At 38.8% G+C, this 27263-nt stretch overlaps 2 protein-coding genes across 3 annotated transcripts in view; both read left to right on the top strand.

Moving 5' to 3' along the window:
* The first annotated feature begins 274 nt into the window (after positions 1–274).
* mocs1 (molybdenum cofactor synthesis 1) lies at positions 275–16424 on the top strand. 2 transcript variants are annotated; one of them, XM_022216704.2, is made up of 11 exons: positions 275–577; positions 3247–3358; positions 6681–6848; positions 9062–9226; positions 10204–10265; positions 11335–11446; positions 11785–11897; positions 12841–12951; positions 13207–13327; positions 13426–13473; positions 13657–16424. In XM_022216704.2, exons 1-11 carry the CDS (start codon positions 371–373, stop codon positions 14784–14786), a joined length of 2349 nt encoding a protein of 782 aa, XP_022072396.2. In that variant the 5' UTR covers positions 275–370; the 3' UTR covers positions 14787–16424. The 2 variants fall into 2 exon arrangements, with proteins under 2 accessions (XP_022072396.2, XP_022072397.2); XM_022216705.2 differs by having other exon boundaries at positions 13426–13488; positions 13657–13806.
* Positions 16425–22924: 6500 nt separating this feature from the next.
* Positions 22925–27263, top strand: part of syne3 (spectrin repeat containing, nuclear envelope family member 3) — a 47484-nt gene continuing 43145 nt past the window's right edge. The window contains exon 1 of the mRNA XM_051950322.1: positions 22925–23082. The gene's annotated coding sequence lies outside the window, so the exon portion shown is untranslated. The remainder of the gene's footprint in view (positions 23083–27263) is intronic.

The following is a 27263-nucleotide window of genomic DNA, read 5'->3' as shown; positions in this document are numbered from 1 at the left end:
ACAATAGATGAACTGAAATGAAAGAAATGTTAAAATCATGAACTTATAGAGGAGAAATATCTCAGAAATACCATGTTCAGCATGGAATATTCATAATTTAAGTACAGTTGTAGCAAAAATAAATAAGAGTAATAAAAGAAAGAAAGAAAGAAAGAAAGAAAGAAAGAAAGAAAGAAAGAAAGAAGAAAGAAAGAAAGAAAGACTCTGTTTACCCTTCAGACTACACTACCCAGCATGCATCAGGTCTTGCGTCTGTTATCATTGGTCGGCTTGTCCCCGCCCTGATACTAGCTCCCTGTCCGGCTGAACTGACATGTTTTACAGCAGAACACCTCCCAGCTGGAGCTAAACTGCTCCAGAGCTGTCACACATGAACATTATGGCTTCTCCTGTTAGCATGTGCTGCCGCTGGCTGGATGGACCGGGCTGTTTGAGAAAGGTCAGAAAACTCTTCGTGAACGGGAGCAGACAGCGGATGTATTCCGGCGCTACGCACAAGGAAAATGAGCTTGAACTCGGAGAGTCCGCCTTAACTGCCCCCAACTTCAGGGCACCTCCAAAAACCAGGTTAACACAGGTAAGACTGACTGAAAGACACTGCCAACGAGGTACACCTGGTCTGAGCTGGTCTGCTGTCACTGCACCACCTCAGGCTAGCTGCTGGAGTCACCGGCTAACGGTTGTTACTGACTACAATCTTGATAGGTGATAAGTTGTGTTAGTTTAGTGTCAGTCCATGTTAGGGCCCACTGGAGGCCAAATTAGCCAAGCATGCCAGATACCACCATGTAAACAACAAGGAAGCCACATGAGAGTGGTGCTGTAAAGTACAGAGCTGTTGTAGGGTTTAGCTGTCATGACCCTAAATAGGGTCAAGTCCTGACAAAGGTTCCAAAGTTTGTAAAAGCTGCTGAGCCTGAGGACAGACATGTCTACTAATGTGGCCCTGAGCAGCTCACCTGTCCTTTGTGGAGCTGTCACTGCAGCAAACCTGCAGCTTTACACTATAACACACATCCATATCACTGGCATGATCCCAGACAATGTCTTATCTAAGGGCTGATCCAGATAACATGGCCATGGCAGTGAGGCGTTCATTGTTCGCCTGCTTGTTTCATCTGTTTGCTTTGCCGCTTCAGTGACTGTATTACTGCACCGGGAGAATATTTGACTTCTTCTGGGTCCTTAAATGACTGCTGCTGAATTAGTTTTGTTGCTTTGGGAATTGCAGTTGAAAGAACTGACCTGTTAGTGGTCAACTATTCAATTAATCACCAATTGTTTTGATTATCACTTTATAAGTTGGAGAAATCTTTTTTTAAAAAGAGATATCTTAATTTTCAGATTCCAGCTTGTTAATTTGGGATATTTGCTGGTTTCTTTCTTTATCTTTGACAAGAAACTGAATATCAAACAGGACAGTTGTCATCTTGGGCTTTGGGAAACACTGATCCACATGTTTCACTATTTTCTGACACTTTAGAGACCTAACAACAAATTAATTAACCCTCGTGTCGTCCTACGGGTCAAAATTGACCTGTTTTAAAGTTTGAAAATGTTTTGGGGAAAAAAGATTCAAAGTGAAACTTCTGATGTCCATATTTTCAACATTTTTGGGAAATCATTGAATGTTTTTTGGTGGGGAAAAAAGAAATGTTAAAAATGTGCCTTAAGAACATTTACAAAAAAATCAACCAAAATCCAGCGAAATTCGCTGGTTTTTGGTTGATTTTTTTGTGTGAATGTTCTTAAAGAAAATATTACAAGTTTTACTGATGTATATCGAATCACTTTAGATATTTTTAGGATTTTTTGGAAGATTTTTCCTCATTTTTAAAAAATATTTACAAGACTTTTCTTGCCAAATTTGGGGGATTTTTAAAAATAGAACTTTAATCAGAAACTTTTCAGGAATTATTGGAATTTTCTTGCTGAAGGTTTTGCAAATTTTCAGAAATTTGGGGAATTTTTTTCTGGATTTTTGGATTTTTTTTTCAGACAAGGAAACAATATTTTTTTGTTATCCATAAATGAGGACAACATGAGGGTTAAGAAAACGGTCAATCAGAAATGAAAATAATCATTAGCTGCAGCTCTCGTGTGAGTTTCATTAGAAGAACCACTAGATTTAAGCTGTTGTGCTGTTAACAGTGTTTTACAAAGAAGTAAACGGAGATGAATGAATATATGGTTGTATTCTGTGATTAATTCATTATGTCTACGTTAGTACTGAGTCACATGCTTGCTTTTGTGCCGATAACGTGAGACGTAACAGCAGTACACTGGTGACAGTCAAAGGTCATGAGGCGTTTACGAAGCCACGTGCAGCTCCATCAGTGGGATGAACTTAGTGAATCCTTCCGATGTGTTGATACTCTGAATTAAATGTCTGTTTCACAATGATCATGTAAGCCTGTGTTTGCCACACGGTATGGCACTAGACTTTCATACTGCTAAAGTCATTTTAGGGCCACATCCAGCCCAATTTAATTTCCACTGGACCACACCAGTAATATCACAGCATAATAACCAATAAATAACAACTCCAAATATTTTCATTCTTTTTTAATGCAAAAAAGTACATTCTGAAAAAGTTCACATTGAGTGAACCATGTTTTTGCAAAACATTATGAAAAAACTGAAATTTCTTTTGAAAAATAAGTGCAACTTCAACAATATTATGCCTCAGTTTATCATTTGTGCATTACAACTTACAGATCACAGTGTATGTACAAAAGCCCAGAACATTTAGTCACAGGTATCTGGAAGTGAGCAATATATTGTTTTACTTTATGATCAAAACAACTTGTCAAGATCTAGAAATCATTTTAGATGTACATTCATTTCCACATCTGTGTAGTAATCCTGACCACCACTGAATACAAACTAAATGGAGGAAGGTTAAGTTGTCCCCCTGCCTTGTAAATGTTTAAAATGTATGCAAAAAGGTACAAAAAAGTTGTGACAGTGCAGTGGAGAAGTTTAAAATAGCAGTGACTTTTTTTATTGCAGTTATTGTCGACTCTGTAATTTTTACACTTTGCAAATTCATCCTAACAATTAAACCATGTATAGTTGGTTTAATTGTTTTGTGGTTCAGGGACACAGATTCAGCCTCAAACTGATGAGATACGAAAAACACACATTTATCAACGTGTTAACACAAGAAATAGTGGTGGATGCAGAATACTGCTGCAGGACAGGACAAAGCTCTGCTGTAACATTTCCTACTGTCTTCATCCCCAGACGAGGCTAAGAGATGACAGCGTACTGCCCTTTTCAGCGTTCTTGACTGACAACTTTGGCCGCAGGCACAGCTACCTGCGCATCTCCCTGACTGAGAAATGCAACCTCCGCTGTGAGTAGATGCTGGGTCCCTACTGACTTTGGCTTTCCTTGTTCATATGCAGCTCACTGATCAGTAATAATCAGAAACATTTCATTAGTTGGATGTTTATGACAAACTTGGGAGACTTTCAACTTTGTGATCTGATTGAAAAAGCATCATTCCAGACATAATGACACCTTCTTAGCAAATAAATAGGAGTAATGGTTGATGGTGTGCTGATTATGATAAGGTTTTTTTTCTTTTACTTGAAAATAACAAGGCCTTTTTCTTCTTTTTCACTGCCAATTTTATTAAGTTTGTTTTAATTTTTACTCACCACTCCTTGTTTTTTAAATATTTATTTAAATGGAATTGTGTTGTTAGAAAAGTTAAGTTTGTCCAAATCAGCGCTTGTCTTGGTACAGATATATGGTGGAGACACAGGATATGGATGTAACATTTTAAAAGAAACCATTTTGTAGACGTTCAGCTTGTATGTGATGAAATGATGCACAACAGGTTTGAATCTTAAAGAATATTTTTTGGAATTTGTACACAACCAGTCAAAAGTTTGGACACACCTTCTCATTCAAAGGTTTTTATGAAATTGTTTTATACGTTGTAGATTAATACTTAAGACATCATCATCTGTAAAAGAACACTGATGGAATTATATTGTAAACAAAAAAAGCATTAATCTTCAGTATTAATCTACAATATAGAGAATAATACAAACTGTGTCCAAACTTTTGACTGGTAATGTATATACATTGGAAAGTTAACTGCTTTGCACTGATGCATTTTTTTTTATTTTTATTTTTTTTTTTTTTACAATTTCTGTATCAAAGAGAAAAAGGAAAATGTCAACAATGTGTGTCAAGTTGTGCTATATAACCACTGATGCTGAGATGGTCAGGTACAGGTCACATAAATGTGTTGATTTGTAGCACCAGTATAATTTTGAAAACTACGAAAGATCAATAGGAGCCGAGCTGACTTAAAGATGCACAGTCCCTGACAAAAGTCTTGTTGCTTCTCTTAAGTTAGAATAGAATAGAATAGAATGCCATTTATTGTCACTATACACAAGTACAATGAGATTTAGAGCATCTCCATCAGTGCAAGATACATGTAATAAAAATCACAAAAAAGGATAAGTTAAAACAGTTAAAAAGAATAAAAGTGCATGGTCAGTGTGATATTGCACATTAGAATAGTCCGTATTGCACAGTAGACGGTTTTGAGGTAGTCTGGGGGGGGGGGGGGGGGGGGGGGGGTTTGGAATGTCAGTGCATGTTTGAATTCAGAGTGGTGATGGCTTTTGGAAAGAAACTGTTTTTGAGTCTGTTTGTTTTGGTTCTGATGCACCTGTAGCGCCTTCCTGAGGGCAACAGGACAAACAGGTCGGAACCAGGGTGGAAGTTGTCCTTGATGATGTTTCCTGCCCTTTTAAGGCAGCGGGAGGTGTAAATGTCCATCAGGGAGGGGAGGGGGCAGTCGATGATTTTCTGTGCTGTCTTAACAACCCTCTGAAGTTGTAGGAACAACAAATAACAACTGGACTTGTAGTTGATCAATTGGAATCAGGAATCAGGAATCAGGAATGGCTCATATGAATGACAAAGACCTCTAGATTATATTTATTATGCCAAAATAAAGTTTTGTATCATTCATTGAGTTTTATCATTTAATTAGGACAGAAAGGTCAGATTTTGCTTGGACAAAAGTCTTGTTGCATACAAAAATAATGTTGAAATTATACATATACTTTATTCTGAATACACAAATATGCTATAAAAACATCAGAACATTCAGTCATGGTGTCTTGCAAAAATAATTAATATTGTGTCTGACTTCCAGAGCTTGGAGGACTGCATCCATACGTCTCATCAATGACTCAAATAACTTATTGATAAAGTCATCTTAAATGGCAAAGAAAACAGTCTTTCAGGGCTCCCAGAGTGCATCAAGATTCTTCGATTTCATCTTCCAAGCCTTCTCCTTCATTTTACCCCAGACATGCTCAATAATGTTCATGTCTGGTGACTGAGTTGGCCAATCCTGGAGCTCCTGGACCTTCTTTGCTTTCAGGAACTTTGATGTGGAGGCTGAAGTATGAGAAGAAATGCCATTCTGCTGCAGAATTTGCCCTCTCTTATAGTTTGGGATGTAATGGGCAGCAAGAATTTCTTGATACTTCAGGCTGTTGATGTTTCCATCCACTCTGCAGAGCTCTCGTACACCCCATACCGGATGTAACCCCAAACCATGATTTTTCTTTCACCAAACTTGACTGTTTTCTTGGTGAATCTTGGGTCAGTGTGGCTTCTGCAGGATTTGTGTTGATTGAGATGCAGTTCAATGGATGATTCATCAGAAAAAACAACCTTCTGCCACTTTTCATTGTCCATCCTTCCTGCAAGCTGTGGACCTTGATAAATGCAACATGATCTTTTGTTGTCTTCTGTTTAATGCTGGTTTATATGCACGAATTTGACTACGGAGAACACCGCATGAGAGAATTTGACAAACTGTTCTTGTAGATGCAGGGATTTCTGGTGACCAATTCATGTGCAACTCTGTTGCAGTAGAAAAAGGGCTGGCCCTGGACTGTCGAAGCAACAAATGCTCTTCTCCAACAGGTGTCTGCCTGACCTGGCCTTGTCATAAACGTCACCAGTTTCTTCAGATCTTTTTCGTATTCTCCTTACTTGACATTTGGATACATTAAAGCTGTCTGCCACCTCAGCAGCAGACTTGGTCTTCAGGGTCTTGATGATCAGAACTTTGGTCTGTGGTTGGGTCTTTGGCATGCTGTCGGGGTCAGGTTGGGCTTCATATGAAGGTCTTGTGTCTTGGGTTTCTTTTTATACACACCTGGGAAAGTTTCAGTTACAGTATTTGTCACAGGTGAACTTCTAATCTGTGATTGGTTGAATCATTTAAAGACATGACAAGACTTGTCCTTGCAAAAACAGTTGTTATGGGCTTTACCAAGACGTGAACATCAGGACACTTTATGACGGGTTCAATTTGCACCTAGTTATTAATGTGAAAGCCCTTGACATTAAAATGAACCATTTTTTTGTGAGAACTGATTGATTAGAAATAAAGTTATATGCCATTTAAGGTTACTATATCCTTATGCGATAAGACTATTGTCAGGGACTGTATATAATTTTTTTTACAACTTCCCCACATGTTAAAGCTTGCTCTTCTTGCTAAATAGATCTTCATAATGGCAGTTTGCACCAGAATCACACTAATACAAAATGTGTGCGTTCTTGCTCCTGCATGTTAACTTTATTCCATTTTAGTGGCAGATTACATCTTTGATCGTTCCCGTTTTCAGGTCAGTACTGCATGCCAGAAGAGGGGGTAAAGCTTACACCGCGGGGCCAGCTGCTCTCCACCGCGGAGGTGTTGACCTTGGCTCGCCTCTTTGTTCGAGAGGGAGTGGACAAAATCCGTCTCACAGGAGGGGAGCCCCTTATCAGGCCTGATGTGCTGGATATCATCAGTACGTACAAATTAGAGTGAATTTGGGCGGTTACTTCAGCTACTATTAAAATGTGTTGTACTTTGTGGTTCATAACATAACCTAATTTTACTGATAAAGTAACACTGAAAGCTGTTTGCTCTGTTTTGAGTAGTTTCAACACTTTCGCAGCTTGTGGCAAATATAAGCTTAGATAATGCAGTTTCAGCTAAGTGGACATGCTGTCGTCTTTTCAGAGGAATGGTTCAGCATCTGGTATCTAAGACCATCACTGATCCATGTACTAACTGTAGACTAGAATTAAGGGGAGAGAGGACAGAGAGGAACAGAAGTGATTTTCCGTGCATGCCTTCGTGTTAAGATGTGTGTGGAAGGGGAACTGATTTGTCACACCACAGCTGTGATCTGCTTCTAATGACATATCATCATATTATTTCAATTTTACAGCCTAGTTTTGTAAATGAATCCTGGAACCTCAGTCATCAAGAGTCACACTCAGAGAATAGTGTCTGTTGGAGAAACATCAAGCATGACATGAACAAATATGGCAATGTGGTGTGACTAATGGCTCATGTCTTTGTAGAAAGAGGACTAAAGGCTTCAAGTAGCTGCATAAAGATCAACAATTATCACAGTGCCAGGACACCACTGTGACCTCACATGACCCGCATGAAAGTTTGCAGGAGTGAATAAGTTACATTAAGTGAGACCTGTACCCAGACTTTAATCTAGCTTTTCATCAAATTTGAGGTCAGGTTCAAATAACAATATCATGAGAACTATTCAAGATAAAAGCCAGATTTTTTTCACAGTTATTTGTCATCGTGACATTGATTCTGCAATTCTGACAAAAGAAATCATATAATCTTTGACTATGGATGAGTTTATACATATGGATACAGAACTGAAGCCATCATGAAAAATGCCATCTTTGAGCACATTACCAAAACAAGAAAAGCACTCAGAGCACAGTACTCTGCCCAGGATGCTCCTTCCTTGTATCATTTCCGATGGATAAGTCTGAATAGGTCCACAGCAGTGGATTTGTAGTAGGATTGCATTCATGTGATCATCAGCAGGCAGCTGCAATAGTGTTTATAGTGCAATAGTGACTTATTGTCATGGTGACAGTGACACTGTGCCGCTATCTCACAATGATATAGAAATCCTTAACAAATCTGTGGATTCAGACTATAAGCTGCATCACTGTCAAAATCTAATCACTTGGTCCTTGTGTCATTTCTGACCTTCTCTGAAAAGTTCATCCAAATCTGTCTGTCCATTTTTTAGAAATGTTGCGAACAGACAGACAAACTAACGTTGATCGTCACATAACTGCAGCGTTTCTTGGCAGAATAAAAATACTAACAAACAGAGTTTTGGAGTTTTCAGAAAGGTTGTCTAAATATATATAAAAATGTATATTTTTTTTAATATATAATATTTTTTATTTCAGATCCCATTTTCTAGGCTGGAGAGACATAGTGAACATTACCTTTCCTGTTTTACTTCATGAATTCATATAGTTATTTGAAATATATTTAATGGTATGTACTAATGTGAGTAGGACTTCAGTGGCAAATTTATTCCAATGATCTTTGTGAAAACTGATAGAGAGCATTTCAATGAATTCTCATTCTTTGTGTTCCTGTGGAAATTAACTTGGTCCTCAAGACCAGTGTTACCAGCTGAACCCTGTGGAGAAAGTTAAAGCATGCATACTGATAGAAACCACTTAAGAGTTTGCCGTCTCTTTTAATAAGTATAGGAATTCAGGATACCACATAAGGTAACAAGTCACTCTGATTCTCCAGGATTTTTTTTGAAGGTTTTTATCTTTAATCTCTAATATGTCCTGAGACATTGTCACCCAAACATGGCCTCAAATTTCAATGTGGGCTGAAAGTGGGTCGAAGGACAATTTAAAAAAAAAAAAAGAAAAAAAAGAAAATATTTAGTATATCAATCTCAAAATTTACAGATTCTATTTTATATATCAATAGTTTATGATAAAACGACCTCTTCAAGTAGGTCTAAACAGAAGGCCCCTGGTGATTTGAGATGGAGTAATCCTTAAAGGCTTTAGTAAAAACTTTGTTAAAAACACTTGAAGTTTGAACCTGCAAACAGTGCAAATTCTCCACATTGCATAACAGTTTATTCTCAACAAGATTATTCATTCTCTCCTTCATTTCTTCCTCTTCTCTTTTTCCATGTTTGCTCTCTCTTTGCAGCTGAACTGAGGAAGTTAGAGGGCCTGAAAACTATTGCAGTAACAACTAACGGCATGAACTTGGCCCGGCTTTTGCCAAAGCTGAAGGATGCTGGTCTGGACCTCATTAACATCAGCCTGGATTCACTGGTTCCTGCCAAATTTGAGTTTATTGTCAGGCGGAAAGGTAGGTGTAGGACAAGCATGACAGTTAAATGACTGAAGCAATTTTGTAATAATACATGAAATATTGACAAAATAGAAAGATTAGTAGTTAAATCACAGTAGTTGCTGATACTGTAGTCAGAGTATGACTGTAGAAGTGGTTTGTGTAGAAGGAAGAGTACAAATGGTCCATCAATGTCGAGTTGTGTTATTGTCCTTGCTGTAGTGTCAATTATGTAAAACCGGCATCTTTTCCACAGTGTTTTTGAGACTATTTTGGTTCTGATGCATTTTTTCTTTCATCTCCATCCAAACCCATTAGCAGCTGACTGCTTACATCACCTCTGTTTTTATATGGCTAGTGTTGTGGGTCCGTTGTCACTCCATTACTGAAGGAGGCTGTAAACTCTGTACACGAGTGCTGGAGGTGACAGCAGGGCAGAGCTCTGGGTGGTTGGCTTGTAGAACACTGACACAGATGGACTGACTGAGATTAGGAAGGGAAGGAGAGCAAAAAGACTGGCACAGGATAAAATGCTGTCTGAGCCAGTTTTCTTCCACAATACCTGCTTTCTTGTGTTTGTTTCAGGTTTAGTAGACTTTAGCCTGAACAAACTTTGCCTCTTATACTTCAAATCCTGGATTTACATGGTAAAGATTAACACAACTTTTCAGCCAGTGCACGTCTGTCTGTATTTGTGGGGTTTGGGGAGATGGAAACAGATATCTGACCTTAACAGTTTGCTGTTAGTGAGAAATCTGACTGCTGCTGAAGCATGAGTTGTAGATGTTTACATGCTAATGGTTTGTGGCAAACGGTAGACCTACTGAGTGAACAGAGAAAGCTTACCTTCTGGTGTAGCGACCAGTAAAGCAGAAGCAGCCCTCGGCTCTCGTCTCGCTTTTTAAAGGCTTACTTCAAACACAGTAAGGCCTAATTAATGTGCCAAAATGTTGATGTATAAAATTTCATCATTTAAATCTGTCTGTTTTTCCCAGGATTCCACAAAGTAATGGAGGGCATTGATAAAGCAGTTGAATTGGGTTACAACCCTGTGAAGGTATTTTGTTTATCTTTTTAAAGATGCTTGCATAGAAACATGAAGCACTATTAATATTGTAACTTCCCCAACAGTATTAAGAATTATTTCTTTATTCTTATTTGTCTATACATCTGACTTTGAGTTGTCTCTTTTTGTTTGTTTTATATATGTATGTATATATCTATATACGTGTGTGTCTGTGTGTGTCTGTGTGTGTCTGTGTGTGTCTGTGTGTGTGTGTTCGTGTTCTAGCATTTGCTACGTTGTGGGGGACCTAATGTCCCCACAACGGTAGGAAAACCGAAAACTATGTCACTTGTGGGGACCTCATTTTGGGCCCCACAAGTTTAAACAGTGTTTTCTTGGCCATGTTGTTGTTACTGAAAAAAGTAAAAATGCAAAAACGTTTCTTTAGGGTTAGCCATTGTTTTGGTTAGGGTTTGGTTAAGGTTAGGGTTAGGGGTTAGATATGAATGGGAGTCAATGGTAAGTCCCCACAATGATAGAAAAACATAATGTGTGTGTGTGTGTGTGAGTATGTATGTATAATTTTTCATCAATTCTCATCTTGTCCCCAAAATTTAAAAAAATCACTATGTACAGCTCACAAATCACATTTGGACCTATTCAAGGTGATCAAACCAAATTACTGAATTGGTGGTATCAAAAGTTGAGCTAAGATCAAACAGAGCTAAACAATCACCAGCATCAGTTGTTAATAGTAATAAAACATTGGTGACCTGCATTTTAACTATTTGTACTGAAATGTGCCAGGCTGATCTAAGTTTATCAGTTCTAGTAACCAGAACAACACAGCTGTAGTGGAGTTACACACCTCAGTCACAATCACCCTAATTGATTTCAGTAGATTCATCTGTCAGCAGTCTTTCAGCGGCTCATATTACTGGGTTACACCAGTACATATTGCCCCAAACATTTCCAGTCAGATAGCTGTGTAGTTGGTAGAATGTCACCTTGTGTGTGGCCTTGAGTCTTGACATATTTACAGTTGCACAACAGGCTTGTTAGTAGAATGATTGTACAGCTTAGTAATCTGTGACCAATTGTTGTGTGCTGCTCTCTGTAGATCAACTGTGTAGTCATGCGAGGCCTCAACGAGGATGAGCTCTTAGATTTCGTGGCGCTGACAGAGAAGAAACCTCTAGAGGTGCGCTTCATTGAATACATGCCTTTCGATGGTGAGTGCTCATGTCAACCGATGTTTTAATGATCATCATTTACATGGTCTAGACATTCAGAGGACTGCAAAATGCTGTATATGCCTAAAATATGCAGTGTTCAGATGGGCTACTTAACTATTAATTAACACCAATAAAATGGTATTACACTTTTACAACAGTGCAATAGGGTTTTGGTCACACACTCAACTTAGTTTCATACAGCTTTTTAAGATGTCTCTTTTCTTTCTCTTCCCATTTTATTGTCTGATGAGCTGCTGATTGCTTTTGGTTTGTTGTTGATGAGCTGTAAAATGCTGCGCTGTATCCTCAACCATGCTTCTTCCTCTCCTCTGCAGGTAACAAGTGGAACTTTAAGAAGATGGTGAGTTACCAGGAGATGTTGGATTGCATCAGGCAGCAGTGGCCCAACCTTAAATTACTCCAAGCTGGACACACAGACACTGCAAAGGTCAGTGTCTCTAACTGCACCATATTTCTCAAGTACTGATTTTGACTTTCAGGAGCACTACAAAGATCTTTTTTTTTATAACTGATTATTCTAGAAGATGAGGATGGTGCGAACTTCTTCCCCAGCTGTTACATTATTGAAACTATGATCATCTGTAAATCAGTCAGATTCTGAAGAGATTGCATATTTTATCAGAAAACAAACATTTGTAGTGTTGTAGCTATTAGTGGCTGAACTGGTTAGCAAACAGAAAATTAAAATCAGCAGATTAGAGAATAACCCTATGCTAGGGCTGGGCGATAAATCTAATTAATTCGATTAATTTGCCTTTTTAAAACCTGACGATTTGAAAATTTGCCAACTCGTAAAATCGAGGCGAGCTTAAATATATAACAATACAGATTCTTCTTCTGCCTTTCATGACTTGTGCACTGGCGTTTGCTTCCGCCTCTCATCTCCTTCCACCAAACACTCACACCCTGTCATGGCGGACAGAACAGCAGATGAAGAGTTGGTCGCCAGAAAAGGGCCTCGTGTTACATCGATTATATGGAAGTGGTTCGGCTTTGACAAGACTGACATAGAGCAAACTACAGTCATGTGCAAGGTTTGCATAAGTACTGTGAAAACAAAGAGTAGCAGCACAACTAACCTCTTTCAGCACCTCCGGCAGAGGCATCCTAAAGAATGGGAAGAGTGCTCGCAGCTACGGGGGTGCGGCATGGCTAGCACTAGCCATAGCAAACAGACCGCAAAGAAACAACAAAAATCGATTAAAATCGTAATCGTCCAAGATGACTAAAAAAAATCGAGATTTTATTTTTTGGCCATATCACCCAGCCCTACCCTATGCAGTGTCTGATGTAGGAATCAAAGTATTTTTTCACTGATTTTAAAGGTGTTTTTAAAGAGGTCTTTCATACTCTTGTTTGTTTTACAACAGACGTTTAAAGTGCCAGGCTTCAAAGGTCAGGTGGGCTTCATCACCTCCATGTCTGACCATTTCTGTGGCTCCTGCAACCGTTTACGCATCACTGCAGATGGCAACCTTAAGGTAAAGCTACTGCTGTTATAAGGTCTGTTTTTTCTTACTGTATTGTGTGTGTGTGTGTGTGTGTGTGTGTGTGTGTGTGTGTGTGTGTGTGTGTGTGTGTGTGTGTGTGTGTGTGTGTGTGTGTGTGTGTGTGTGTGTGTGTGTGTGTGTGTGTGTGTGTGTGTGTGTGTGTGTGTGTGTGTGTGTGTGTGTGTGTGTGTGTGTGTGTGGGGTCTGTTTTTTGACTTCAGTTCCTCTCTGACTGGTTTGTCTCAGGTGTGTTTGTTTGGCAACTCTGAGGTCTCCCTCAGAGAAGTCTTGCGCTCTGGGGCATCTGATGAAGAGCTACTGCAAATCATTGGAGCTGCTGTGGGCAGGAAGAAGAAACAACATGCAGGTAGAAATGTATATATAATGCATTATTTTATGGGGTATACTCACACTGTTGTGTTGGTTGCACTTCTACTTGAATGCAAATCGTTTTTTTCTATTCAGGCATGTTCAGCATCTCTCAGATGAAGAACAGACCTATGATCCTCATTGGTGGGTGACATGGCTGTACGTACTCATCTCTCACACTGTTCTTGTTCTGTTTTGATTTTTTTGATGTTCATCGTGGATTGTACCACTGTCACATTTTCCGTATTCACACTGGCAATAATAACAAACCTGATCTAAAATGTGAATGCAAATCATGCTTTAATAATGTTCTTTATTTTTCAATAGGGAACACATCCCAAAGGTTTCATCCACATCAGCAAGATAGCCAGAGGGATTTCCTTATTGTTTCCCAGCTTAAAAATGAGACATTCCTTCCTCTAAAAGCAGCTCCTCACGTGTGCCATTTAGGCAGTAATGGAGTCCTGAACAGAGAGGGTGTTTTGTGCCTTCAAGACTGCACTGCTTCAGCAAAAGCAGCCCATGTTTGCTGCCGTAAAACCTTAATGAATGGCAGTACCCATGTTAATACACATATCAACAAAGAAAACCCTAATGTGACAGACAGCCTTCACATTGTAGCACCTCTTCACGCCTCAGAGTTTAGTAATGCTCTCATTTTCACCAGTTCTCACACTAAGACTGCAAGTTCTGCGACATGCACAAACGTCATGAGTTACCTTAATGAAGACTGTCTCAGGTATGCCAGTGGTCCTACTGCTCCAGTGAGCCGCTTACTCAGGACCCCAGCAACTCCTGTTTTTTGTGCACTACTAATGAATGCCAAAATGAATCCTAAACACTACAATGTTAGACTGTTTCACAATCAAAATTCCAGCAAAGACCACACTGTCAAAGTCAGACAGTGTGTGAGTGATCAGGCAAAGTCAGCCACAGATGTCTCCAACACTCACCTGGATGAAACCAGCAAAGCTCAGCTGACGCACACAGACCACCAGGGCCGAGCCACCATGGTGGACGTTGGGGGAAAAGCTCCCACACGTCGAACAGCCACAGCCTGCGCCACCGTCATCTTGGGCCCAGTGGCATTCCCATTGCTTCAGGATAACCAGCTTGCCAAGGGCGATGCCTTGACTGTAGCACAGCTGGCTGGCATCATGGCATCAAAGCAGACCTCAGCCCTCATCCCACTGTGCCACCCGCTCCCCTTAGACCACACCACGGTCACTTTTCAGCTCGATAAGCTGCAGAATGCTGCTGTCATCACAGCAACGTGTCGCACTACAGGCAGGACAGGAGTTGAGATGGAGGCTTTGACGGCCGTTTCCGTGGCAGCACTCACCGTCTATGACATGTGCAAAGCAGTGACCCATGACATCATCATCACAGATATAAAACTGGTCAGCAAGACAGGTGGAAAGAGGGACTTTTATCGTCATCCAGCCAAGGAAAACTGAGACTAAATGCACTGTCACAATGTGAAAAGACTGAACAGTGCAATGGAATTGTCACATTTTTATACCAACTAAAATGCATGACATCAAAACAATTTGAAAGCTTTTTTTATCACCCTGCCAGCCTCTGCTAGTAGCTTTCTTGAATATATACCGAAGTGACATTTTACCTGATAACTACTTGATCTGTCACTAATCCCACTCAATATGAATCCTTTACTCTAAACATTATGCATTCTTACTTTGATTTAGCAATGCTTTGTAAATAATTCAGTGTCATACATGGGATTATGTTTGTTTTTTGCCACTAGAGGGCATTACATGTACAAGCCTCCGTGCAGGTCTTTCAATGAATTTTAAACTGAAGAAGGTATTGATGCTGTTTACATGTTAAATAAACAGGACATCTTTCATGAACCTGCATGAACTTTGAAGATAGCTGCATTTTGAAGAAGTCCAGGTGCCAAACTTAAAGACCGGCACCAAAAGAAGTAGCAGCAGCAGAACAGAGCAGTTTATGTTTGAGTGTCCCGGTTGTATTTCCCTACTGCTTCCCAGTCTTAAAGTCAAATATTATTTTCACTGTTGTTCCTCTATTTACCTGCTTTGCATTGCCGTAACTAACAGCACTACGAATGAAGGCTTTTACAGTTGACCTGTACAGTTAATCTAGCTGTATGAGATGTTGCTTTCATCATTATAAGTGATTGTTATTTTAGTTTTGTACGGTTTTCTATCTACCTCCGTACTCTATTTGAAACTCTGGACATCCTGTACTCATACTGCATGAGAGTACAGGATGTCAGTAATATGAAATATCCACACTACTCAAATGATTACTTACACTGCTAAAACGTTGTTTGGTCATTTCTTTCCGTCTCTCAGTGTTGTGTAGATATGATCCTCTGGACTGCACAGTAGATCTGCAGTTCTCATCTGTTAGCTGTGGAGAACTGAATATTGCAGTTTTTTTTAATCATAGCAAGTTGTTGGTTGTATCCAACTCATGTTACAAGTAAAGGCTTGTTTAGATTTTTTTATCTTCATAACAACTACCAATCTCTACAGTTTCTCCTGTGTTGTCTTAACTTTGTACAGTGTGCCTAAAAGTTGGGTAATGTGTGATTCCATGGGTCACTGCACTCAGTGCCAATATGCAGCACAGGGTTGTCCGCCATCTGCCTCTAATCCTTGTTGTGAGAACAGAGAGAAAAATGAGCAGCAAGGAACAGTAGACAAACAGTGAACGGTCACCTCAGATCAGAAACCTGCAGTCAGGGATACCTGCAGAGAGGAGGCACAAAGGTAAAGATCTGTATTAGTGGAAAATACACCGTTGGGTAGTTTGGCCAGGTGGTGTAGAAACACTAAATTTTCAATGTGATCACAGCATGTTAACATCAGACAACGTGTCAACAACGTCTGGTCTCACAGGACAATTTCAATGAATTCTGAGCCATTTGTCCCGTTTAAAGCATGAACTGAATGAGTGGAATGTTCCTGCTGGCAGCTGAGCAGCAGGGTAAACCATTTCTCTAAGCGTCGGGGTTGCATACTGTTATTTACCATGCTAAACATCCTCATACTTTGTCCTGTTCTTTCTTTTTGTATAGGATACGAAAATAAAACATTTCAATTTCAGTTTTATGGCTTAAATTATTTCCATTGCCTTTTTTAGTCAACAAACACATCAATTAATGTTGTAGCTTTAATATTATCCTGCAGATGTGAGCTGACTGCCAGATGTGTATAAGGTCTAATAAATTATAGATAAATCATATAATGCTGCTCCATGCAGTTGTTGCCACATTAGTGAGACTTTCTAGGTGTAGTTCTGGATTCCAGAGAAAAGTAATAATGCACATTATGATGGTGCAGATGATAATGGTGCATATAATGATATCATGCATCTTAAAATACAGCAACTGACCATCAAATATGACATGATTATTTACTTGTTTGTTTTTGATTGCCTTAATGTCCAAACGAAGTGCAAATTTGAACAGTTGCAGGTGTTTCAGTGTTCCTCACTGATCCAGATCAGAAAAAGTCACCCAGACCTCAAACAAGCCTTTTCAAAGTGCTGTTGGAGGGTTGAGACTGTTTCAACCTCGCAAAGACGTGAATGTGAAACGGATAGATTGATTCCTTGATCTGGGCATGAAGAAAATATTCTCTTTTGCCAGTTCTTTTTGGTGCACTACTCTCATACACTACCCGTCCAAAAAAAAAAGTGGCACACTAATATTTCATTGGACTACCTCTAGCTCTCAGAACGATACACATTCACTGTGGTGTCGTTTTAATAAGCTTCAGCAATGTAACAGCATTTATTTCTGTCCAGAGTTACACACGTGGACAAAATTGTTGGTACCCCTCAGTTAAAGAAGGAAAAACCCACAATTCTCACTGAAATCACTTGAAACTCACAAAAGTAACAATAAATAAAAATTTATTGAAAATTAAATAATCAAAATCAGCCATCACTTTTGAATTGTTGATTAACATAATTATTTAAAAAAAAAACTAATGAAATAGGGCTGGACAAAAATGATGGTACCCATAACTTAATATTTTGTTGCACAACCTTTTGAGGCAATCACTGCAATTAAACGATTTCTGTATTTGTCAATGAGCGTTCTGCAGCTGTCAACAGGTATTTTGGCCCACTCCTCATGAGCAAACAGCTCCAGTTGTCTCAGGTTTGATGGGTGTCTTCTCCAAATGGCATGTTTCAGCTCCTTCCACATATGTTCAATGGGATTCAGATCTGGGCTCATAGAAGGCCACTTTAGAATAGTCCAACGCTTTTCTCTCAGCCATTCTTGGGTGTTTTTGGCTGTGTGTTTTGGATCGTTGTCCTGTTGGAAGACCCATGACCTGCGACTGAGACCAAGCTTTCTGACACTAGGCAGCACATTTCTCTCCAGAATGCCTTGATAGTCTTCAGATTTCATCGTACCTTGCACACTTTCAAGACACCCTGTGCCAGATGCAGCAAAGCAGCCCCAAAACATTACTGAGCCTCCTCCATGTTTCACCGTAGGGACAGTGTTCTTTTCTTCGTATGCTTGGTTTTTGAGTCTATGAACATAGAGTTGATGTGCCTTACCAAAAAGCTCCAGTTTGGTCTCATCTGTCCAAAGGACATTCTCCCAGAAGCTTTGTGGCTTGTCAACATGCATTTTTGCAAATTCCAGTCTGGCTTTTTTATGAGTTTTTTTCAGCAGTGGTGTCCTCCTTGGTCGTCTCCCATGAAGTCCACTTTGGCTCAAACAACGACGAATGGTGCGATCTGACACTGATGTACCTTGGCCTTGGAGTTCACCTTTAATTTCTTTGGAGGTTGCTCTGGGCTCTTTGGATACAATTCCAACGATCCGTCTCTTCAATTTGTCATCAATTTTCCTCTTGCGGCCACGTCCAGGGAGGTTGGCTACTGTCCCGTGGGTCTTGAACTTCTGAATAATATGAGCCACTGTTGTCACAGGAACTTCAAGCTGTTTAGAGATGGTCTTATAGCCTTTACCTTTAAGATGTTTGTCTATCATTTTTTTCGGATGTCCTGGGACAATTCTCTCCTTCGCTTTCTGTTGTCCATGTTCAGTGTGGTACACACCTTTTCACCAAACAGCAGGGTGACTACTTGTCTCCCTTTAAATAGGCAGACTGACTGATTATGAGTTTGGAAACACCTGTGATGTCAATTAAATGACACACCTGAGTTAATCATGTCACTCTGGTCAAATAGTTTTCAATCTTTTATAGAGGTACCATCATTTTTGTCCAGGCCTGTTTCATTAGTTTGTTTTTTTTTAAATAATTATGTTAATCAACAATTCAAAAGTAATGGCTGTTTTTGATTATTTAATTTTCAATAAATTTTTATTTATTGTTACTTTTGTGAGTTTCAAGTGATTTCAGTGAGAATTGTGGGTTTTTCCTTCTTTAACTGAGGGGTACCAACAATTTTGTCCACGTGTGTACATAAATTTTTGACCAAGATGTTATATTGATGAAGGAAGAGTCAGACTGCTGCACAAAGTCTTCTCCAGCACATCCCAAAGATTCTCAATGGGGCTGAAGTCTGGACTCTGTGGAGGACAATCCATCTCATGCTCCCTGATCCACTCATTCTCAATGTGAGCCCCATGAATCCTGGCATCGTCATCTCGCAAAATGTCCATGCCATCAGGGAAGAACTCCACTGATGTAAAGACCTGGTCATTCAGTATATTCAGATATCAGCTGACCTCATTCTTTGGGAACATAACACTGCTGAACCTGACCAACCCCAGATCATAACCCTAACCCCCACAGGCTTGTAGACACTAGCCATCCCTTCTTTCCCTGATACCCCCATCACTTTGGAACAGAGTAAAATTTGGACTCATGAGACCACGATGTTCTTCCGTTGCTCCAGAGTCCAATTTTTATTGCAAATTGAATTCTTTTTTTTTTCCTGATTAGCCTAACTGATCTAGTTATGTTTTAAAGCTACACAGCTGTTTAGTCCCAATCCCTTGAGTTCCTTTTGCATTGTGTATTGAAATACTCTTACTCTCACTATTAACCATAGCTGTGAGTTCTACCATTGATTTCTTTTGGTATGATTTCACCAGACGTTGAAGTGATCTCCAACCACATTCACCCAAGGGTTTGTTCCGCAAAGATTATGGTTCACCACGATCTTTCAGGTTTTAAGAAACAGAGGAGTTGGTTCAACAGCGAAATAATTGAAGAAGGATGACAACAAATTTAAAATATTGTGGTTAATACCCTACAGCAGTATTCATTTTAGAGACAAACCTGGTTACTTTTTGAATATTGAAACTATTTTATCACATTATTATTATGTTATAAATGGGTTTTTATTTGTCACAGACTCAATTCAACTCCATGTCAGGTGCCCTGTTCAGTTCTTGATCACTGCTGGAACAACAAGACAGTATGGTTATGACTGCTTTTGTTTTGTCTGTTGTTGCTCTGCATGCACATTCCTAGACAACTGGTAGTGATTACTGACCTGTTGTTATTGTGGATGTAAAAATGCACAGTATCTGCATTACTGTTTTCTGACAAAGTCACTAAAATGCACTTTAGTGAGAAATACTAAATCTGAACAATAGGTTTGCTCACAAGCTGCACAGTGGCATGATGGTTCGCACCTCTACAAGATATTGTATATATGTATGTATGTGTTTATGCGTGTATGTATGCATGTATGCATTAGTGGTGGGGAGGTGAAGCCTCATGAAGCATTGAGGCTTTCCATACAATTGTGCTGAAAAAGATTAAAAGCTTCAAGGCTCTAGTGACAGTGACATCTGGTGGACAACTGAAGCCATAACAACCTCTCAAGAGCACAACTGAAGCACTGACACCGTTTCAATCCCATGTCAGCAATAAAAGTTTAGTGAAGACTGTGTGGTCATTCATGTGTTTTGTTGATTTATACTAAACAATTATTAAATCATCATTACACATTAAAAACAGTTGTGCTTTTTAGACACTTAGAAGTACAACTAAGTTCTTTGTTAAAATGAGTAAAACATTAGATTTTTTAAAAAACAAACAAAAACTATTATGCAGACACACTTACCCAAACTCTAAAACACATTCGTGATTAAACTAAAGAATAAATCTAAATGTCAGAATATGAATCGTTAAGTGTTTGTTCAGGTTCATTTAGAGCTTTAAGCTTTAAAAACTGCACTAAAAGTCCATAACAGGATGAGATCCTTTCTGTTTTACAACTGATCCTGGTCTTTAAATGAACTTAGAAACGCTAACTTCTTTTGTTTAGAGTTTTACTTCACTGTTTTTAAAGAAAACCTTTAAAGCTAATGGTTTAGCAGTCATTTGGGGACTTGTAGGATTCATCAGCAATGTCTATTCACAGAGACAAGGTGACAAAGGTTGTTTTCTTCACAGGTTTTTATTTAGAAATAATCTATATTTTTTCCAATGTAGGATATTATGTTGTATGTGCTGACCAGTCCTTCAGAGGATCATCTGTTCTTGCCAGATGTTGCTCTTTCAAATATCTGAGACAAATGAATGACTGAATGAAACAACGGGTGTTTCAGCAGGACTCAACATGCATACCTCTGGATCTCCACTATAGTGCTGGCAGATTCCACATGGCCGTCCAGCAAAACTCACAAGTTTTAGTTCTCTTCATTTATACTGGTAGATGTTGCTGCATTCTTCAGAGGCACATCTTCTGTTGCATCATCAGTCAGGCTGGCACACTCCTGGGTCAGGTTTTCAACAACAGCCTGAGCATTACTAGGACTAGGGACCTGGTCTGCAAATTAGCTGTTAGCTATTGACCTATGAACATGGCATCGGTTATTGTAACAATGCTTCTTGTTCTGTCCCTGTTAAATAAACATATAAATAAATAAAATACTTTGGTTGCCAAAGCCAACCTCTTTGAACCGTAGCTCCAGGGTGGTGGCCACAGACCGGGAGTTCACTTTTTCCAAGCCACTGAATTTTTCATTCATATTATTTCTCAAGTGGTTGGCAAGTGTGGCACCAAAACAAGGAGCCGTTTGGGCCCATTCGGCAGAAAGAACATGTTTTAGCATTTTGGTGATAGGCGTCACCTTGGACCCTGACACTCTCCTCTCTGAAAAGCGGTTAAATTTTTCAGTTTTATTTTTATAGCGCCAATTACAGTTCAAAATGTCTCAAGATGCTTTACAGAACTGAAGGGGTATGAGAGGCTTTAAAACTGTCTGGCATGCCCATACTAGCTTGAATAGCCCACAACTTTTCTTAGGCTTTTGAACTTTCCCCTGGACACAGGAAGGACTAAGGGCCTTGTTCAAGGGCCCAATAATGACAGCATTGGGGTTTGATTCTCTGACCTTCTGATCAGTAGCCCAGAGACATAACTGTTGCACCACACCCATGATGTTCTGAAAGACCAACAGGAACTTCAGTTGGAACTGTTGGAAGTGTCCAGCCAATCACAGTAAAGCTCAGAGATGTGGCTCTCTGTTTGAATCAGTGAAGTGTTGGGCTCTGGGCCATCAGCAGCTGCTCTGGATTTATTCATGGTCTGGTTCAAGCTGGTCTACTGATGAGTTCAGGTGCCATGGGAAAGTTTGAAAACCCTGTCAGTAGAATTCAGACCTACGGCATGGAATTAACTTCGAGAAATAATGACACACCATATCAGTTGAACTTCAAAAAGAAGCATACTTACAATTTGAGAGAGAAAAATTTGTTGGTATGTTTTTTTATGAATGAGTCTGTTTAAAAAACACACTTGTGGTCTGAGTAACTTGTGCTCCCTTGTTTGAAGTTTGCATTCTCACTTTCATTTGTGTTGGTTAAATGCTATGAAATGAATTTACATATATGAGCTAGATCGATTATTGGATCCCATATTCAGAATTTTTCCAATTACCTGCACCTTTTTTTCTTAGTTGCTTACTTTGGCTCTATTACAGCCACTTCTCTGTCTATAGTTACCACCCTGTAACGTAAAGGAATGTCCCTCCCACAGCACTGTCTGGTTGGTTAGGCATCCCTAGGATACTACAAAGAGGGAAAAGAGAAAACATGATCAAAGATAGGCATTTCAGTAAAGTTTTGTGTTGAAGTTTGAATTTTTCAAAAATTTTGAAACCAAGATTGTCATCTTTACAAACCAAGTATAATGGTTATAAATATTAGCTACTGGTCTCTGATAATGGTTATCATTATCAACCATGAGAAAAAAATGGTACAATTGGGGCATGAGGAAGCTCGATAATGCATCACTCCAGAAGGCTTTATTTAGTCTTTCTTTAATTACATTGGAAATGCACTGCACAGTGTCACTTTCTGCATAAGTTGCACTTTAGACTTAAGGACAGGTTCAATCAATCAATCAAAATTTATTTATAGAGCACTTTACAACAGGCAAGGTGACCAAAGTGCTTTCCAGTTAAAAATAAACAGTAAAATTAGAAATAAAATCAGATTAAAAGAAAGCAACAATAAAATCAGATAAAAGTAAAATAAAATCAGATAAAATGTCATCACATTAGTGTGCATTAAAAGCCAGTCTGAAAAGATATGTTTTGAGCCAGAAAACCAGGAAATGGTTTGTATTTCCTATTGTACTGCGAGTCGAGAATTGTAGTTTCCCAGGAGTCCCTGAAGGCAGCATGACTTGCTGCGTGTGTTGATCCCATAGACGGCCTTCCCTCCACTTCCTGCCTGTTGTAACTTTGCTGTTCACAACACAACAAGACAGCGAGCAGCCTAGCGACGCCTCTCAACTGATGACCACAGAGCCGTAAGTGTGTTTTATTGTTGTTTACAGTCTTACAATGAGCCTTTGCTCAGTTAGCTTGCTGATACCGGGATTACCTCTTGCTACAAACGCGGACAAATCCCTGTAGGCGCTTGAATTTACAGCAGCTCTACGTTACAGTGCTGTGCTGTCACGAGCTGACAGACAGACGTAAGCTGTCGTTTCCAATAAACCGGTGCGGTATTGACGTTCAGTTCTAACCGATAAATGAGCATAGCATAAAGGACGCTAATACCACGCTAAAAGTGTGTGAGTGTGTCTTTAAATTAAGATAGAGCACGGAATCCAAAAATAGCCTGACAAGTCTGACAAATAATGAAGAGTGAAGCCGTCAGTGGCACGTGTGTGCGTGGAAATGCTGAAAGTTTGAGAGTTTACTGTACGAGCCGGGGACCTGAGGAGCGTCTCTGCCAACACAGACAGCAGCACATGCCACGGAATTCACACTTACTACATGCAAGCTATTGAAAGCATCTGTTTACTTTGCTGCTTTATTGCAGAACTCTGTGATGCACAGAAACAGCCCGTGGTGTAATGCTAGAACAGGAAATACAAGTTAGAAGTGGTTTAAAGCTGCAAATGAGGACAAACCGTTGAGATGGCTTCAACACATTTACATGTTTTTAAAACTCAGTGAGTAGTCTGCGTGAGCAATGCATGAAGAGTGAGTACATCACTGTACAATATTGGTTTTGATTGTTCATAAGAGGAAAATATACTACTTTTTAACTTTTTAATAACGCATTAATTGAAAATTGATGCAGTCTGAAATCATTTCACACTTAAATGTCCCAGCATTTCAGTGGTTCTGCGCAGGGTTGTTGATTTTAGCTTGTTTACTAGCAGCTAAATGTAATCTTGTTTCGATTAGTCATAAACAAAACAAAACGACATTTGATTAAAGGAATAAACAACTGTGCGCTTTCACTGAGAACAGGGAGTTGAATTGAATAGTTTCAACAGTGTGCAGATGTTGGGCAGAGAATGTTGTGGTGGGGAAAAGTGAGTCATTGCGGAAAATGGCCTCGGCTGTCTGCATTTCATTTTCCCTCTAAGAATTAAGGTGGTGCCTCTGCATTCCTGCAGGGCAACAGTCATCCCTCGTATACATTTCATTCCAGACTCCTGACTGCCTCTGACAGTTGGGTTATCATAACGTTTTTCTTGCAGCTGTTTGTCCTGAGCGCACAGTCGGTTTCTGTACAACGCAACGTGGTGACTGACATGTTTCAAGCTTGCAAAGTGTCTGCTGTGGCGTCCAAAAGTCTTGGACTTGAAAATAACATATGTACTCATTTTACGTTGTATCAGCTTAAACATTTAAGTAAAAATTTGAATCTCTGAAAACATGTACATAAATTGCTGATCAGTTTTTGCATTTGCTTTTTGCTCTTATAGGAATATGCATATGGAGTAGTAAATCTTTAAAAGTATAATAAAATAAATGTGGAAATATAAGCATATATTAAGAAAAAATAATTCATAAAAGAAAAAGCTAATAAAAGTGAAAATATAAAGACAAATAAAATAATAATAATAATAAGAAGAAATATGGTTATAAATAAAATGAAAAATAAATAATGTGGCAATATAAAGCAATATTAGTTTTAAAAAAGAATCCATAAGACAAAAGGGTAATAAAAATAGAAATATACAGACAAATAAAAAAATAATAAGAAGAAGAAATGTGCTTTTCCTTTGCTTTTAAAACAGCATTATGTTATAATGGCGCTTTTAAAGGAAGTACGTACAGAATGAATGTCATTGTGTGCAGGCGCTGCCCCCTTAGAAACCTTTGCTGGTGAGAAAGGCCCTCTTTGCTAAGAATAACTATCTGACTTCAGACACTTTCACTTTCTTCTAATTTATTCTTCTTTCTTCTAAAGTTTTTTGCACATTGTAATTTCAGATTATATTAGAGCAACACTATTTCAGAAATGATTAAATAAATGCCTGAAATTTCTAGTTATTTCTCATCATGCCACTGATTCAGTCTGCAATATTTGACAAGTAGGTAGCATATTTTCTAATTATGGATGAGCTAAAATATGAAAATCAAATGATACCCTCATGAAAAGTCGCATCTTTAAACATAAACAACCCAAAAAAAAAAAAAATGCAGAAGTGAGCTTGTGATATTTTCTGACCCATATGTATGTCACAATACCGGTAAGCAAAGAATCATTTTTATCATGAAATACTTGATCACAACAAAAAAAGAGACAAAATTTAATTCATTTAAACAGGTATGAAGTTGTACAACAAAACAAAAATATTGCTGGATTGCCTAATTCAAGTTGAACATAGCAGTGAAGTGCCAAAATGGTGCTCTTAATGGAATTAGTCGATGCGTCGTTAGTTGCAGCCCTAGATTAAATACCGGGCTTTGCAAATGTTCTGTTACACGGTTTCATGCTCTTTAAAGACGTTTACATGTCGGAGTGAAAAATTCCATTAAATAAACTGAAAGTTCTACCTTATAGGCAGGTGTCCTTCATACAATTTTTTTCTCCGGTGAAGTTGTATCAAGATGGAAGTCAAAAGAGTTGAGATATCTGCTCTCCTTCATGCTGGCCACAACAAGTCTGACAGAGCCAAACAGCTGAACATCAGCTGGATGACCGTCCACAGAGTCGCGGAGGGGCTCAAGAATGGTGAAGATCTTTCAGATGATCTTTCAAGAATAGTGAAGACCTGAAAGATTTTCACCATTCTTTAGCCTCTCCGCAACTCTGTGGACGGTCATCCGGCTGATGTTCAGCACAAAGGAGAGCAGATATCTCAACTCTTTTGACTTCCATCTTGATACAACTTCACCGGAGAAAAAAATTTGTATTAAGGACACCTGCCTATAAGGTAGAACTTTCAGTTTATTTAATGGAATTTTTCACTCCGACATGTAAACGTCTCTAAAGATCATGAAACCGAGTGTAACAGAACTTTTGCAAAGCCCGGTACATAGACCTGTTGGGGAAAGTGTGATTTTTATTGTGGAAAATGTCCATGTCCTGATGTTCATTTAATGATAATTTGAATTACTTATGTAGACTTTAGTGGTGAATGTGTTCTCATAGTTACTGTGAAAACTGTTTGATAGGATCAACATTGATTCTCTTGCTTTGTGTTTCATTAGAGATGAGCTTTGCTGAATTCAAAAATTTATAGGAACTGCTTCAGAGTTTGAATTCACTAAGTATAATCCATAATAGGTAACAACATAGCAGGTCAGACTGCATCTCCGACCGACCAACTCTGCTCTACTTGGGTTAGGCTGTCTAGAAATATTTTTGTTTTTGTGATGCAACTTGTCGTACCTGCTCAATCTGCTATGAAAGTTCAATGAAAATATTTTTTTATTTTCATTTCTGTGATCAAGTAATTCACATTAAAAACAAAGCTATGTGTTGTGTTTGTATTGTAGTGACATGTTTACACAATTTCATTTGGTTCAATGAATACCGCCTGTTGGCTTCTGTATTATCAAATTTTTCAATCTATTCATGAATCAATGGCACATTGAAAAAATAATGTAAAAATGTCAGGCTTTTATCTTTAGTAGGTCCACATCTATAGATGTACGTATAGCCTGCAAAAATGTGGTGAAACTGGGTTAGCGTGCAAGTTCAAAAAAGGGTTTTTTTTTCTTCATAAGCATTGGAAATGCCAGTACAAAATTTCACAGATGCCATTTTTAAATACACATTGTTTATGGAAAAAAAAAGTTTCAAGCAAATCAGAGATGGTTGGGCCAAATGCCCTGATGATATGACATGGAATGACAGCTGCTTAGTGATCAATGTTTGCCTTAACACTTGAGGTACAGCCATATCTCTAACAAGTAGACAATGACTGCGGGGAGATTTAGCTCAACAAACCTCTGATGAGTTGGTCAAATGTAGTTTAGTGTCATCTATGCTGCTTCAGGGAAGAATACAACTCATGATTCAACTTTAAATCTTGAAGCTTTTTAATTATTTCCATCCTTACATGAAAATATGACAGATTTTGTGTGTAGTTTCAGACTTTTGAGCCACGGCTTTGTAGTGAAATAGTCAGTAAAATAGAATTTACAGTTTTTATCTTTAGATGTGTCAGTAAAGGTGTTGATTCAGTTCTATACCTCAGGTCAGTGGATTAATACTATGTGACTCTTGATTCTTATT

Source organism: Acanthochromis polyacanthus, chromosome 1 (genome assembly GCF_021347895.1).
Source record: "Acanthochromis polyacanthus isolate Apoly-LR-REF ecotype Palm Island chromosome 1, KAUST_Apoly_ChrSc, whole genome shotgun sequence".
NCBI lineage: Eukaryota > Metazoa > Chordata > Actinopteri > Pomacentridae > Acanthochromis > Acanthochromis polyacanthus.
Note: the sequence above shows the minus strand (reverse complement) of the source record. Positions and strands in the feature narration are given on the sequence as shown.

Bases quoted from the DNA above. Each gene is read 5' to 3' on its own strand.
- mocs1 (XM_022216704.2), top strand. From the start codon at position 371: ATGAACATTATGGCTTCTCCTGTTAGCATGTGCTGCCGCTGGCTGGAT. The intron at 10,266-11,334 runs GTATTTTGTTTA...TGCTCTCTGTAG, and splicing joins TGGGTTACAACCCTGTGAAG to ATCAACTGTGTAGTCATGCG. The intron at 13,328-13,425 runs GTAGAAATGTAT...TTTTCTATTCAG, and splicing joins GAAGAAGAAACAACATGCAG to GCATGTTCAGCATCTCTCAG.